General features: G+C 41.4%; 1 protein-coding gene across 1 annotated transcript in view; it reads left to right on the top strand.

Moving 5' to 3' along the window:
- patj (PATJ crumbs cell polarity complex component) overlaps positions 1-16,005 on the top strand; it is a 131,365-nt gene that overhangs the window by 39,374 nt on the left and 75,986 nt on the right. Inside the window, exons 20-26 of the mRNA XM_008302837.1 lie at positions 6,812-7,036; positions 7,370-7,408; positions 14,398-14,691; positions 14,814-14,898; positions 15,214-15,277; positions 15,814-15,894; positions 15,967-16,005. The exon at positions 15,967-16,005 is cut by the window's right edge and continues 29 nt beyond it. Coding sequence (XP_008301059.1) covers positions 6,812-7,036; positions 7,370-7,408; positions 14,398-14,691; positions 14,814-14,898; positions 15,214-15,277; positions 15,814-15,894; positions 15,967-16,005 — 827 coding nt within the window. The remainder of the gene's footprint in view (positions 1-6,811; positions 7,037-7,369; positions 7,409-14,397; positions 14,692-14,813; positions 14,899-15,213; positions 15,278-15,813; positions 15,895-15,966) is intronic.

Below are 16,005 nucleotides of genomic sequence, written 5' to 3'. Positions count from 1 at the left end.
CAACATCTGCAGGACGAGTCCTACTGACAGACATCTATGAGTTCTGTCTCCTCCTTCATGGTTAAGTTTCCATAGACTTTGTACTGTAGTGAAAAATGAGACAAACTGCTCAGAGTTCAGAGGGTTAGTAAAGATATATTTTGTATTAAAATTTGTTATTAAAGATTTTAAAGATAGCTTCAAACCCTTTTCTACTTTCATTACAACTTAAATCATGCTCACACGAGACGTTCACAGTTGTTTTCAAACAACAAAAGTTTTTTACAATGAGAGCAACAAGAAAACGTTTCATTCTGAGCTGAGATTCTTAAACAAACACATTATTGCTGCAGAGAACACATGAAGCAGAAGTAAGTGAATGTAACTTAAGACAGGGAGCGATGGTCGACGATGGCCTTTAAAGACCAAAAGACCAGAAAGAGTAACTCCAAGAACAGTTAGTAGATGTAAGAAGGCCGGCCCTGCTCCTCTACATATACTTCATGCTTCATGTAGGTTCTTCACGTGTCAGCTGTGAGCTGAGGGTCAGACTCACGTTCAACCAGGAACTTCTGCTGCAGCTTCAGGATGAGTGTTGTTTGGAACAAAGAGGCCTGAAGTCTGAGGAGACCAGAAGTGTGCAGACACATTGATGCTGACGGATTGTGAAGGCCATGAAGTGTATATTCATGAAATATGTCTGGGAAGTGTTTGGCTCATATTATCTAACCTCAGAGGCGCTGAGAGGTCCTGATGTATTTTAATAAACATATGAAGTGCTCCGTCTCTGAGCTCCTAAAATACTTGGACTCGTGTTTATTTCAGTTAATAAAACCTCCCGAGTTTCACTCTAACTGGCATCAGAAAGGTCTTAAAAACTTTGTGTAGACACCCTGCAACCTACATACCCAAAAAAACCCTCCTCATCGTTATCCGCTGCAGCGTTTCACTACTTTTGGCAAAGTACATTTTTAATTTCTTTTTTTTCGCACTTTCTCCTACGTTTTTCTGATTCCTCCACTTTTTGACTGCAGAGGCCTTTCTTTTTCCGGAGGATCTTGTAGGAGTGGAGGACTTGAGTTCTGACTCCTCACCACCTGTAGCCATGTTGTTCAGTCTAAAAATACAGCGCCGCTTTGTTCTGGCAGCCTGAAACTTGGCACGGCAGCTCGTACTGCAGCGCGGGCGATGCCCAGGGTTCAGCACCGGGGAATTCACAAAATGTACATCCGCTCGCACCGGGAGAGGTTTTATAGCTGCTGCAGAGTCTCTGAGGGGTTTGGATTCTGGCAGGACGTCCTCGTGGTGAAAAACTCTGAGCAGGAACCGGGACCACTTCTTCTTCTTCTTCTTCTTCTTCTTCTTCTTCTGCTGCATGTTTGGAGGAAGTCAGGCGATGAGCAGATACCTTCACACTTCTTGTTTTCCAAGCTTCAAAAAGACCAAACAGGCTTTTCACAAACTTTGTTCAGTGAAGAATTTATCGACACAAGCAGCGATTTTTTTATCTGTTTTCTCTGAAGTTGGGGCTGCAGCTCACGACGTGTTCACCGTTGATCAATCTGTCAATTATTTTTTGGATTAATAATGAAAGATATTGATCAGTGTTTTCCAAAGTGAGGAACTGAAAGACCAGAAATAAATACAAATAGAACAAAAAGACACCGAATGAACACAAATCAAAGCAAAACAGCTGAAAGAGACACAAAATGACCCGAAATCGATGCAAACAGGAAAAAAAAGTTGTTAAATGAACACCAAAAAAACAGTAAAAGACAAACCAATGAAAAAAAAGAGGCAAAAATCACAACATGAATGTTTTAGTGTTGATAATCAGTCGATCAGCTGTTTGTCTTTAAACGGTGAAAACATGGATCAGAGTTTCCTGAGACGTCTTGTTTGGTCCAAAGATGTTCAGTTTGCCGTCACAGAGGAAAGAAACCAGAAAACATTCACTGAAGAAGCTGAAATCACAGAATTTAGACTGATTTTGTTAGATGATCACTGAAACTGATGAATTAATTTTCAGAACACTTGGAGATGAATTCAAATAACAGCCGACAACTAATCGACAAAATGAGCACAGATAGATGCAGAACGACTGCAGAGACACTAAATCATAACTTCATGTCAACGAAAAGACGCAAAATGAATTCTAGAGACACAAGAACAGCAGAAATGGATGAAAACAGAACATAAATAAACATAAATAAACACAAATAAACAGCAGAAAACAAACAGAACAACTTGTTAAATGAACACAGAACCAAACTTTGAGTGAATAAATTCCTCATCAGAAGGTTTCAGGAAATGAAGCATGAGACTGAATCCATGAAAAGACACTGATTGATTGATTGATTTGATTGATTGATACACGACTAACTAATTAATGACAAAGGAGCATTTTTAACACACATGAGGAACATGTGGATTAAAATTAAGTCTTTTTTCAGGACATTCTTTAGTAAATCCACAAGTTACAAAAGTTCTAGATGAGATAACAAAAGGATGAGATGTCAGACTAATTAATCAAATCACCATAATTAGTCAAAAGCTGTTGTTTTTTCTGCAGCAGCTGAAGCTGAACTCACTGAACGCTTTGCTCAAAAGAACTTGAATGATTTTGTAAAATGCATCAAACTCTTACGTTTCTGCATTCTGGTGAGTTTTTATGCACCGATTTGTTCCTTTTCTGAATCGATTTATGGTGCAAATGTTTGTATTTACATAGTAAGAAGATTCAGGAACCAGATAAATGAAAAGTCAGTCTGCTGTAATTATTTTTAACATCATTTTGCTGTAATCTGATTTAATATTGTTTAATATTACAGGTGTGATTAATCGCCTGTCCATTTAAATGTCTTAACTTTCTGCTCATCTAGAACGTCTCAGTGTTGATGTGTTTGTTGTGTCCTCTGCTTTGTTCTTGTTGTTACTGGTGGACACTGATGCCAGTGGTTTCAGTACTGAGGGTGACGTGTCCCCTCTGAAATCCACACCTGTGTTCTCCTGCAACAGAATCTGTTTCTGCTTCAAAAACTGGAAAATCAATATGAAATCAGCTGCGAGGCCTCGCCGTCTTAAAGCTGGGATCCGTTTCTCTGTGGGGCTCCGTTGATCTTAAGATTAGCTATAAGATGACGGTTATTCCCCAAAAAACAACACAATCTGAAAAAGTTCCCCCTGACCTCCTCAGAACCAGAGGATTTTTTTGTCCACAATAACTTTAGTGTATTTAATTGAAGCCGTGCGAAATACAAAACATGAAGAAAAAAAAAGACTAAATGAACACAAATAACCTGAAAAAGACAAACGAATGAAAAACAGGATGAACACAGGAAGATGCAAAATGATTTCAAAGAGATGAAAAGGAACAAAAAACTCATTAAATGAACACAGATGGATGCAAAACAACTGTAGAGACACAAAATCAACACATAAAGACGGTAAATGTCCACAAAGACGCCCAAAAATACAAACAGAATAAGAAGGGAACAAATAAATGAAATAAATGCAAAACAACTTGTAGGAGACACAAGAGCAGCAGAAATGGGTGCAAACATCATAAATAGATGCATTAAGGGTCTGATCTGACTGAACTCTGTACATCTTATCTCTACTTTTACATATATTTAATTTAGAATTTCCTAGATCTATATTTCTATATTTATTGCCCGTCTTGTTATTGTTGTGAACCACGGTTTCATTCACTGAGTCCTCGTGTGTGCGAACTCACTCGGCAATAAAAAGCTTCTGATTCTGATTTTCTAGTAAAACTAAAACGTCTGACGTGCTGAAAAAATGAAACCTTATTTAATTTAAGAAAGCCTGTTTTTCGTTCTCAGTTCTGATCAGTTTGTTGCCGGTGACTTTCCTTCACTCTGATGTGCAGAAAGCTGCTGGTGAAACCGTTCTCGTCACTTTAACGCTGCTGCAGGTCAAACAATTGCTCCAATTATTAAGTGCAAAATTAGAACACTGTTTTTGTGTCACCACATACGTTATAAATGAGGCTTGTGGAGCTAAAATATAAGTTTCATTTGAAGATGTCGTCTCGTGTTGATGAGAGTTTCTGTATTTTCTGACATTTTATTGTGGAAACGTGTAGAAGCTGCTGGTTCAGTGAAGAACATCAGGAGGTCAGACGGTTTCACGTCTATGAGCAGATCTGAGCTCCAACGTTCCTCCGTTTGTTCACTTAATAGACTTCAGCAGTTCATCTTTGGTCTGATTCGACTACGTTTAACATCAAGTCGACTAAAACCGTCTCTCAGCTGAAGTCGAGGAGCGACTGAAGTTATTTAGAGATGGACCAAAAGTTTAAGAGCTGATTGGATCTAAAGTCAAGGAGCAGTTCAGCAAAAGGAAATTTATAGAATCAAGGTTTTGCTTCTAAAACACACTATAAAAAAATCTGTTAAACTGAACATCTGGCAGCAAATCTCCTTAAAATAATTATATTTTTATACTTAAATACAGTCAAACTTTAATTTTACCATCAAACTTTTTAAAGGAACAAACGACTATTTTAAAAGCACAGATTTTGGATGTGGGCGTTGTTTCTACAGCTTGTTCTGTGATTTTATGATATTATCTGTAATTAAGCACAACTGGGAAAATGTGTAAAATAGCAGTTAGAATTATTCCATTTTACGTCTATAAACAAGTCAGTATTTTTACTTCAATCTAATGGCACATATTTGTAAAATAACTTTTTTTTTTGCTGATTTAAATACAAAAACAAAAGTATAGTGTTGCATTAAAACACTAGAAATAGCAAATGATGGTTTATGAAATCATAGACTTTTTATTGTGGACACAATTCACAGTTTTTTTTTTTTTACAGTTGACAAGTTCATTAATTTACTAGTTAGCATCTGTAATTTAACAAAACTGAGAAAACAACAGTAAATTGTTAAAGATATATATATATATATTAACGCTTGTAGAAGGTTAAAGTGGATTTGGTTAGTTTAGAAGACGCAGGTCCAAATGAAGACATAACAGAAAAAGAAAAACAACAAATTAATCTTAAAATAACCGTTTTGGGTCACTGATGAATCTGTTATTTATTTTCTCTGATGCCAGATTCGTTGTGTGGACTGTAACGTACTGCAGTTTCTCTGAATCCCAGGAGACAACTTTACGTGTCTCAGTTTGTCTGCTCAGTCATTTAGAACCTGAAGAGTCTCGGCTCATGAAGATCTAAACAGGAGGCTAAAATCAGACACTTTTTGACTGAACCCTGGTGTGACTGTCGGAGCTGCAGTGAGTTGGTTGGGATTTAAACTCTGAGACTCTGTCGGGATGTTTTCTGTTTGAACGGACTGAAGCTTCTGTTCAGTTCTTCCTCCTGCTGCTGAAGCAGTCGGCTGTCGCTGATCAGCATCAGTGTCTCTTCACATGTTCGGTGTTTAAAGCGTCTCCTCCATCAGAACATTTATCTTTGTTCGTCTGGTTTCTGCACACTGAAGCCTTCTTCTGTCCGCGGCGTGTTGTCCTGTTGTTGTTTGTATGGAAGTGTTTGTCTGGTCTCTGTCGCCCCCTACCTGTCGTTCTGCTGCTCTACCTACTGTTCTGCTGATTCTAGTATTATTTGAATGGCTGGTTCTTAATTCAGACTGCAGTTTTAGTGATTATAGAAGCTTCCTACACGGTCGTGTGGTTCTGTTTTATTTGTGTCCTGCCTCCTGTCAGGTCTCCTTTAAGAATGAAGCTGAAAACTTCAGTCATCTGCTCTAATATCAACCAGACTGTTTAAAAAATAAAATTAAAAAAATAAATAAATATATATATATATGTAACATTTTTCAGATGAACAGAACAGATCAAATGCAACTCAATGTTCTTTACAAGACAATAAAAAAATGAGTTAAAAGCAGATTAAGAGACCAACGTGCAGCAAGAGAACTGAATAAGTTAAATGAGTGGCAGTAGTTAAAGAAACGAAACGTAAATAGAAGATCATGCAAGCGATAAAATTAAAATCATAAAATATTACACAAGTACATCATAATGAAACGGTAATAAAAGAAAATAACCGTTAACTGCATCAAATAAAAATTAATAATCTGAAAATTATAGAACATAAAATAAAAGCCAGATTTAATAACTTTTATATCAGGATGGAAGAAATTCAGGAAACAAATAAAAACAATGAACGTCTTTGTTTTCTGTCTGTGGTTTTGTTAAAGTTGTAGAACCACACTGAGGTTGAGAACTTTTATTATTTTAAACTATGGACCAGTGGATGTACAGAATGTTAAAACATTACTTTTCCAGCTGGTAGCTTAATTCTTTGTTTCTGACAGAATTTTAAACTTCACAAAACAACTAGATAAAATCAGTTTGAACATTCAGCAGGAAAAACCAAAACCGAGAGAAAAGAAGCCCAAATAAACCCTCGTAAATCTGTGACAAGGAGAAAAGACGGTTCAGAGTCCGTCTGAAGATCCTTCTGCTTGTGAACTCACTACTGTGCTATAAGAACCTGATAAATGGAGCCTTTAACCTCCTTAACTCGTACATTAAACTGGAACCGACATCTCTAGACACAAAAGGGAACACGACACCACCATTCAGGTGCTGATGGTACCGTCCTGAAGTCCTTCCACCAACATGTAGACCTTCAGTACTTTGAGCGTTGGGCTACGACTCCTCACCAGGCAGTTAGAACTCAAGAACCCTCTTGGTTGAACATGGGGCATCTTCAGGAACCAAAAAGAAGTCCAGTTCTAGTGAAGCTCTCAGAATGACGATGACCAGGATGATTGAGGTTCTTCATAGAAACGTGTTCTGGTTCTGTCTGAGGTTCTGTTTGTTTGCTCTCCAGGACCCGTTGGACCCTGGTCGCTGTGTGATGGTGATTCGATCTCTGGTTCCCGGTGGTTCTGCAGAGCATCACGGCGGTTTGCTTCCTGGAGATCAGCTTGTGTCGGTCAACCAGACCCAGTTGGACATGCTCACACTGGCCGAGGCTGTGGAGGTCCTGAAGTCTGCCCCACCTGGTACCGTCCGCCTGGGCATCAGGAAACCTCTGGTAAGTCTGGACCTGCAGGTTTATGTCCTGGTCTTTAAACCTTGTCTAAGTAGACCTACCAGTTTCAGGTTCAGATCCTCCGTTCTTGGGTCTAGATTGGATGTTTTAGCTTCAGGTTCAAACCCTCTGCTTCCTGGTCCAGGTCCAAACCTTTTAGTCCAAGGACCTTGTAGCTGCTGATCCTAGACCATCTAGTTGTTCCCGTTCCTTCACCATTTGGTTCAGATATTTCAGCTGTATCTGGTTTTAGGTCAGAGTCCTTGCAGTGTTCATGAAGACCTTCTGGTTTTAAAAGAACTTCAGCTGCAGTTTGAACTTCCAGGTGTTGATTTCTCTCTGATCTGTTTGCAGGTGGAGTCACCTGAGAGGCAGGTAGAGGACATCAGCCAGGTGTCTCCCGGCAACCTGCAGCTACCTGTGCCAACGGTAATGCTTTTAAACTGGAGCTTTTTTGTTCTGAAACTGACCCCAGAACAGTCATGACTGACATCAAGAGATGACCTTAAACCAGAGATGGGGTTTATCTGTCTGTTTGAGAGCTTTGTTGGACTTTAGCTCGCGAAGGGCCACCATGACAGAGACTTCTGTAGCGGTTATCGGCTTCTGGACAGTTCAGTTGTGTAGAAATAAATCCTGAAGCTGTTGGATGGAGTTCCTGTAGCTGTGAACAGTCTGTGCTTTGGAATGGCTTCTTCAGCACATCAGAACATGTTTGCTTTGCTTTAATGATTGTTTAATGATTACTGACTAACAGCAAAGATCTGAAAACATCAGGAGCACTTGGGGAACAATTGATGGCACAACATGGAGCTTAAAGTTAGTTGTTTCTTTTACTCATTAGAAAGTGGTGTCAGTATGCAGCAGTGGAGGATGTGAAGTAGCAATAAAACAATAGACGCTGCAGCCACATGAGTGTGAACGCTGAGAAATATTTACATGTTGCTACGACATCTTTACAGACGGACTTGGTGTTGTTCTGGTCGACTCTAATATAAATAAGGACGGTTGGCCGGAGCTGCTTCTTGTCTTGTCACCATGAAACCTGCAGTGTGTTAAACGGCCACGACGCCTGCAGGGAAACATTAAATCTCTGTCATGTTGTCGGTATAGACACTAATGAAACACAGCATGGTGTTGTTTTAACAGCAAATACCAGAAAACTTCACAACAAGAGTTAAAGCCAGCTTCAGCAGGGGGCAGAACTGATGGGAACTTTGGTTTAAATTCAGAATATAAGAGCTCCTAAACAGGTAGATCAAGATAGTAACAATAATAATACTTAAAAGCAGAGTTTACAAAGTGCTTTACAGACAGAAAAAAAAAGAAAAGAAGGAAAGTCACCGCTGAACAACAGAAATCCAAACAGAAGGAGACGTAGAGTTAAAGATGTTAAAGGTTTACTCAATAAATCTAAACAGCAACACCACATAAAACAGTAGAAGAAAGAAAGTGGAGCGAAACCATAGAGACAAGACTGAAGATACCCATTAAACCATCTGATTATGCTGTATGAACACATCTGACTTCTCTACCAGACATGCAACAAAACAGAAGCTTATTCTTTATTATTCTTTGGTGGTTCTGTGATGACCTTTGACGTAATGTTGGAGAAACACCAAACAGAAACCAGTAGTTCTGGTTAAACCGGCAGCAGAGCAGCAGGTTCTCCAGGTTTCCAGGTTTTCTAGGTGTTCCTAATGAAGTGGCCGCTGCCTTTATCTCATCCTGTCTCCTGTTGAAGTTAATCAAGCTGCTCCAGACTAATTGGACCATTAAGGTTTTCTCCTCTTTCACATCATTCTGTCCTCCCTCCATCTCCGTTCATCTTCCAAATTGAAATCTCGACTCTTCGCTCATTTCACTGCCGTTTGCTTTATTGGTCTGATACCAGCTGAGCGGTGCTGCCAGAGCATCTGAGCGTAAAGAGAAATGAATAAGTGAATGTAAATAAATATAAATAAGTACGTGCAGCCTGACGGGGATGAAGAGGGATAGAGCAGAGTTCAGATCCGTCTGAGAGGATTCATGCTGCCGAGATACACAAACTGGTAAATGAAGGAAAACAAAAGCAACACGTGGAGTTTTATTTACGTCTGGAAACAGTCAGTGTGTAAAGAAAGACTGTGTTTTAACACTGACATGATCTGTGTCTGCAGTTGTTGTTCCAGAAATGAATCACCAATTGTGGTTCTGATGCATCGGATTCTTGTGAAGCAGTTTCGCTTTAAACATTAAAACAGCAGCAAACAGACGATGTTGTGTTGTTATATGACTGAATCACTAGATCACGCTTTATCTCACTCAATACTGGTGATTATTGATCATCTTTAATGGCCAATTTATCATAAAACCAGCATTAAAAAACATTTAATTTGAGTTTCACCACTTTTATTTGAATGTAGCCAACAACTTAACTCATCTGGTCACACAAGTTTAATGTTCAACAATAAGAAACTCGTAAAAATACATAAAATAAACGTTTAATAAAGCAAATAAAACCAAATCAGCTCAGAGCTCAACTGACCAACATCAATAAAAAAACAAATTTTACGCCATTTTCTGTAAATCCGACTCAAAAACCTGCAGATTTTACTCTCAGAACATTAAGATGTGCACACTCAGGGAAACAAAGGTTCTAACTGGAACCAAAGAAATGTTCTTTTGCAGCCAGCTGGTTCTTTAAAGAACTTCCAAAACTGACTCAAATTAATCAACCATTTTCTGATGGTTAATTAATCCAAAGACTTCAGCAGAAAAGGTTTTTAAGGAACCGTGTTCAGGACGGTTTGTTGTGGAGCGACTTGGTTTAATAAAGAACCTCTTGGTTCTCTGAGTGTTTAGAGCTGCAGGTTGAAGAAGAGAAGGTCAACAGAGCTGAAGGCCGTTTATTAGCGTTTAGTTTGACTTCATTTAGCTGCAGACGAGTCAGGAGTTAAAAATATGAGCCTCAGAGTTACACAGCATCAGTCACTGTGAGGTGGAACGTAGAACCGAAGACCTGAAATCAACTTGAACCTCTGATGTGACAGCCGGAGTTGAACAACGTTAGGTCTGAACATCTCTGGGTTATTTCCATCACAACACGTGTAATGTTTTGTGTTGTGGATGTTGCTCAGACAGAACAACGTGTTCCTTTAGATCTGTGAAGCTGTGATGAACGTTCCATGTTTTTTGATGATTCACACAGTTTTTACACGTACCTTCACATCTCAAGCTTGTTTTTCATGCGTTGTCACTGCAGCGGTTTGATTTGCGTTGCCTAAAACACCTCATTTGCCTAAAACCTTTGTTCTGTGCCGGGTTTCCTGACAAGCGTCCGTCCCGGCTCGTCTCTGTGCAGCTGAAACTAACCGAGTCCTGCTGCTGTCGAGCTCAAACTGTCCGTGAAGCTGAGATCCGGGTCGCGGCGTTTCCTGTCCCCTCCTTCCTCCTCTCTCCTCTATCACCTCCATCTCCTCTCTCCTCCATCTTTCCCTCCCTCGCTTTCATCTCCCCCCGTTCACCTTCCTTCACCCTCTCCCCCTCTCTCCTCTGTCTCCGGAGCTGCTGACTCAGCTGGACGGCTGAATGGTATAAAGTGCTCCATCAGCTCAACCAGCAGCATCTCTCTCTTAAGTGAGTCGGAGGGAGGGTGTGGGGTGGGGAGGGGGAGGTACTGTGAGGACACTGAGGTCCTCCAGCAGCAGTACACTCAGTACTGCAGTACACTCAGCAGTACAGCAAAGTACAACGAAAACAGCACGATTTAACGGATACTCGTCTCCAGATGTGAAAGAAAATCATCCAAAAAGAGATTCCAAGTCTGCAGAGAAACCGAATGCGGATCGTTGGTAGGAACCAGAACCTGGAGGTCACAGGTTCTAGATGTCGGTTCTGGATGAGCAGAGCTACAAGATACATGTTGTTGATTTCTGGTTCCTACCAATGATCCAACATTTAGTCTAAACAAAATGGAACCTTGTCTGGTCCAACTTCACCACATCAGGTTCTACTGATGTTAGAGCCTCAAGAGTTGGTGAAATGTGACCAAAGGCTGGATTTTAGTAGAACCATGGATCCATCCATAGATAGACACTGACAGGAACTTTGTGGATCAACACCAGCCTGGTTGGAGGTTTTGTACTTTTTTCCATTTTCAAGGACCAAAAATTAAAAACCATCCTCTGTTGGATCCACTCAGGGGTTCTGATGTGATGGAACTGTTCTGTCTGAGTCTCCACATGTCATGGCTGCTTCATTTCTGGAGATACTGACCCTTAAACAGCTCTGCAGGATGAAAGTACAGAAAATCCCTGCAGGAAATTCTGAACAGAACCAAAGGTGGAGCAGAACTACTGTCTGGACCCTGCAGTCCGTTAGTAGTTCTGTTAAAAAGTTTATTCTCCAGCAGCGATAGTCTAGAACCGGTTCAGGATTTTGTGAATCTTTTAATGTTTATATCGTCTTTGGAAAGACGTGAAGAAGTCTCATCATGATGCGGTTCTTCAGCTGGATGATGTGACGGTTTTAGTTTCACAGCGGAACCACTTTCTCTAAACACCGGATCTTTATCTCGGCTTATCTCAGATCAACATCAGAACCTTCTGTTCAGACAAAGATCTCCCAGAGATCAGATCAGGATCTGGACATCGTCCTTTAACAGAACCAGAACCCACTGCTGTTGTTGGGGTGTGTTCTGCTGTGTTCTCCTGTATTGTGTTGCGTTGTGTTCAGCTGTGTTGTGTTGTATTCTGCTGTGTTGTGTTCTCTGGGTTGTGTTCTATTGTGTTCTGTTGTGTTCTCTTTGTTGTGTTGTGCTCTCTGGGTTGTGTTCTGCTGTGTTCTGCTGTGTTGTGTTCTGCTGGTCCTCGGTGTCCTCTGCGCCGCGGTCCGTTTTATCTCCTGTTTTATATGCAGCTCGTTTGGCTGAAGAGGTTCTTTCACAGCCCACAGGTCTCTGATGGGTTCCCATAAAGAACGTCGGTGCTGTCAGTTCAGCGGCGGATCGTTCCGTCAGCTGACCGGAGAACCCGTTAGTGTCCACAGCTCGTTAGCTCCCGGAGGTCGAACGGTTCTGCTGCTGTTTGTGCAGAGCTGCAGCCGGAACACAACAGAACCGACCCAGAGTTCTGACCTGCAGCTCTTTTACGTTTTATTCATGTTTTCCAGATATTTTATTCTTTTGTTTTTCACAAATTTTGTTGATATTATTTGACTCTTGAAATCTTTTTTTGTTTGTAGATTTTTCAAGTAACTAAATTTTGTATTTTTTTGAAGCATTTGATTATTTAGTTTTTAAATTTTTTGGGAATAATTTTTAAGATATTTAATTCTTTTTTATTTTAATAATATTCTTTGGATATTTTTAAGGCATTTAATTTATTTTCAGGATTTTTATTAATTTTTTTATGTTTTATTTATGTTTCTGGAGTGTTTTTCTGACACATTACACACAGTCAGAAAATCACAAATCTGATGATTATTTCAATTTTTTTTTTTACAGTTTTGGCTGATAAATGTTGTTGTTTTGGGGATTTTTTGAGGTGAAACATTAACTGCTGGCATCTTAAGCCAAGTTTCACAAATAAAAATGAGCCTATTTTGAGCCTAAATGTTGGCTGCTGACCTCCAGGTGAGCTCTGGCCTGGTTTCCATGGTAACACTGCAGCCTGCTGATGATGTCGTGATGCAGCGAGAAGTGAGACGTTTAAGATCCGTCAAGATGCAAAAACATCGTCAGTAAAATATGTTCTGTCAGCTTCTTAATTTACCCAGAATACATTGCTCTGTTGAGTATTCATAAGTCAACCGTGATGTTTAGCTGGAAGTCTGTTGGTTTAGTGTAAAACCTTTAATGATTAGCAGCAGGTTGCCTTCAGTCAAACCTGGGCTGGTAGATCCTTACCTGCAGTAAGCCGGGCTTCTGTCAGGGCTGCAGTCACAGGCCGAGTGCTGCAGCGCTGCATGCAGTGAAACGCTCCGACCAGCTCGCCGTGACGCCGACTCGTCATCTCGACTGTCCTCATCCCCTAATGGCAGAGATATTAAATGACAACGTCTTTAAATCTTATGAATATGAGGCCAGGCAGTCACGGCCAATACACATCAGTCTGCAGAACATCCTGTTAGCGTTATGAGCTCTGCGCCGCTGCCGCCGTCTGCTCCTCACCTCCATTATACGGCCGTGATGGGCCGGCTTCCCAGGCCCAAATTAAAAGAAGAGGACCAGAGTCCTTGACGATGAGGCTTCGTCGATGGAAATTAGCCTAAGTGTTGTCATTAATATTTCCCGGCGCGGGCTAATGTCTGCATCGTAATGTTAAGAACAGGATATCCCCTCAGTATCTGCTGAGGGAGGCTCTTTGGGGAGTTGGAGGAAACCTTTATGTGTCCAGAGATGAAGGCTAATGTTCAAAGTACGTCAAGTTTTAGATTTAGTGAGAGCTGCAGTTTTCAGTTTAGTTTCTGCTCTGAGGGAAAGAGCTGCAGGCTGGAGGCTGCTGTCAGTTACCGAGGCTTCAAACGAGACGCTCTGATGGAGCTCTTAGCAGGAGACACGATGCATTTCCTTTATCTCTTATTTGTCACGTTTGAGTGTAATTTAGAGTATTTGTAAGAAGAAGGAAGAGGCCACATTTGTGAAAACACTGATTTCAAGTTGTTGGGCTCCATATTGAAAGTAGAGTTGATGGTTTTTACCTTGAAATTAATCGTTTTAGTTTGGAATATATATGCAGTGTTTTACAACCGGCTTCATTGTTATTATTTTGTCATTTTTGCCTTGATTTGATGCACAAACTGTTAAAAGAGTAAGTACAGACCTCCTCAGAACATCTGGTTCTGTATCTGCAGTACCTTTATCTAATGATCAGAGTTCTACCTTCAGACTGTGAATATTCCAGAGTTCCAGATCCTTGAAGTCCATAGAGGAGGGTCCAGATTTATCACTTTGATAGACTTTTTCCATCATTTCTGAGCTTGAGAACTTCATCAGTACAGCAGATAGACACATGACATTTAGGAGGAAGAACACATCTGAGTTCTGCTAGAAACTGACACCAGATCAGTTCTACATCCATTCAGGTGTCCTCGTGTCTACAGATGGTTCTGGTAGGTTCTGGAGGTAAACTGGCCCTTCCATTGCTAGAACTTGTTCTGACCAACCACCATCACACATGTCGATATGAGCCTGGAAAGTTTACCCAGAATGCACTAATGCTACCAGCTGCTTACAGAGGACATGAACAGAAACCAGGTCCAATGTTCAGACTGTGACACCTGGATGGATGTGAACCTGATTTAACTCTGATCCGTGCTGAAGGTTTAAGGAACGTCTTGTAATCGTGGAAACTCGATTTTAAATGTCAGTAATGTGCAGTGGATCGTCGTCTCTAACAAAGTCTTGGTTTGTGTCTCAGGGTTTCAGCGACAGCTCAATCCTCCCAGAAGAACTTCGTCAGGAGGAAGAGGAGGAGCCGGAGCTGATCCTGGACGGAGGTCTTCCTCGCTACGCCTCCTCCATCACCTCTGACCTGCTGCAGGGAGCCGAGGACGGCAGGGAGATGGCTGTGGACGAGGAGGTGGAGCAGGAGGAGAAGCAGGTGGAGGACACGAGCTCCCTGCCCAGGAAACCTCCTCCATCCTGGGAGGAGTGGAAGATGGCCTCCTTGACCCGGTCTGGAAGACCAGAGGAGGTGGGCTCATGTTGGATCGAACCATAAATAACTTTTTATTCAGAGTCACATCTGTGGTTCTGCAGCTTAATAGAACGTCTCTGTATCATTATTGTTGTTTTGATTGTGGTTTCTCCTCTCAGACGTGGAGACGAGAGCATGAGGAGGACGAGGAGCTGCAGAGATCAGACCAAGAGAGCATCGTGTCTGTAGGAAACCTGATTCTGGGTGAGAAACCGCCTGAATGTCAAACATGTTAAACATCAGATTTAAGATCAGACAGTCGACAGTCAGACGTCACAGCTCCAGGTTTCAATCATATAAAATATAAAATCCTTCCTTCACTCTGAAATACACAGTTTGGTTTAAAGCACTGTTTAAATGAAGGAAGAGGTTTATTTCTACACAATCTCTTCACTCAGATTTTTCAAAGAGCATCACAGAAATACAAACTTCAACATGTTGAAGATACGTGAAGTGTTGGACGTTAATCAGGATTATTGATCCACTGATGAACGTCTTTGTGTGTTCCAGGTCTCCCAGATCTCCCAGATTACAGAGACAGTGAAGCCGATTCTGAACTCACTCTGACCGACACCGACACAGAGTCAGTACCTCCGTCACCGCTCACCTGTCTCCTCCTCCTCACCTCTCTCCTCCTCACCTGTCTCCTCCTCCTCACTTGTCTCCTCCTCACCTGTCTCCTCCTTCTCACCTCTCTCCTCTTCACCTGTCTCCTCCTCAGCTGGCCCCTCCTCCTTCTCACCCTCACCTGTCGTCTCCTTCCACACACACATACTAATAATATTCAGGATCAGAACTATGATTCTGTGGACTGAAGTTCTTCATCACTCAGGTTCAATATTTTACATTTTAACTGTTTAACTAGTCACCAGTGAACTAGTCCTGCTCTACCCTGTAAATGACACCGTATCCTCCTCCTCTTCCTCCTCCTCCTCCTCCTCCTGTAAATGACACATCTGTGCCTCCTCCTGTCTCCTGCGCTCCTCTGGCTCCCTCTCCTGGTTCAGTCTGTCGCTGTAGATATTTGTCTCCAGTCTGGTTCTTATTGACAATCAGCTGCATCAGAACCTGCCGATGATCAATCGTTCTGATTGGCTCTGTTTGTTTCTCCCTGTGCAGCTCCATCAGGATGAATGACACCACCAGGAGGAAGAGGCGGAGCCAGGGAGGAGCCTCTGCACCAATCAGAGGAGGCCACAGGTAGGAGCCGTTCTCTGTTTACCTGCTTCTGATTGGTTCAGGTGAGTCACCTGCTGCTGTTTGTGTTCACAGCGACCTGCCTGAGAGAGAGGAGGGGGAGGGGCAGGAGAC

The sequence above is a fragment of the Stegastes partitus genome, unplaced genomic scaffold, assembly GCF_000690725.1.
Source record: "Stegastes partitus isolate 25-593 unplaced genomic scaffold, Stegastes_partitus-1.0.2 Scaffold1890, whole genome shotgun sequence".
Classification (NCBI taxonomy): domain Eukaryota; kingdom Metazoa; phylum Chordata; class Actinopteri; family Pomacentridae; genus Stegastes; species Stegastes partitus.
Note: the sequence above shows the minus strand (reverse complement) of the source record. Positions and strands in the feature narration are given on the sequence as shown.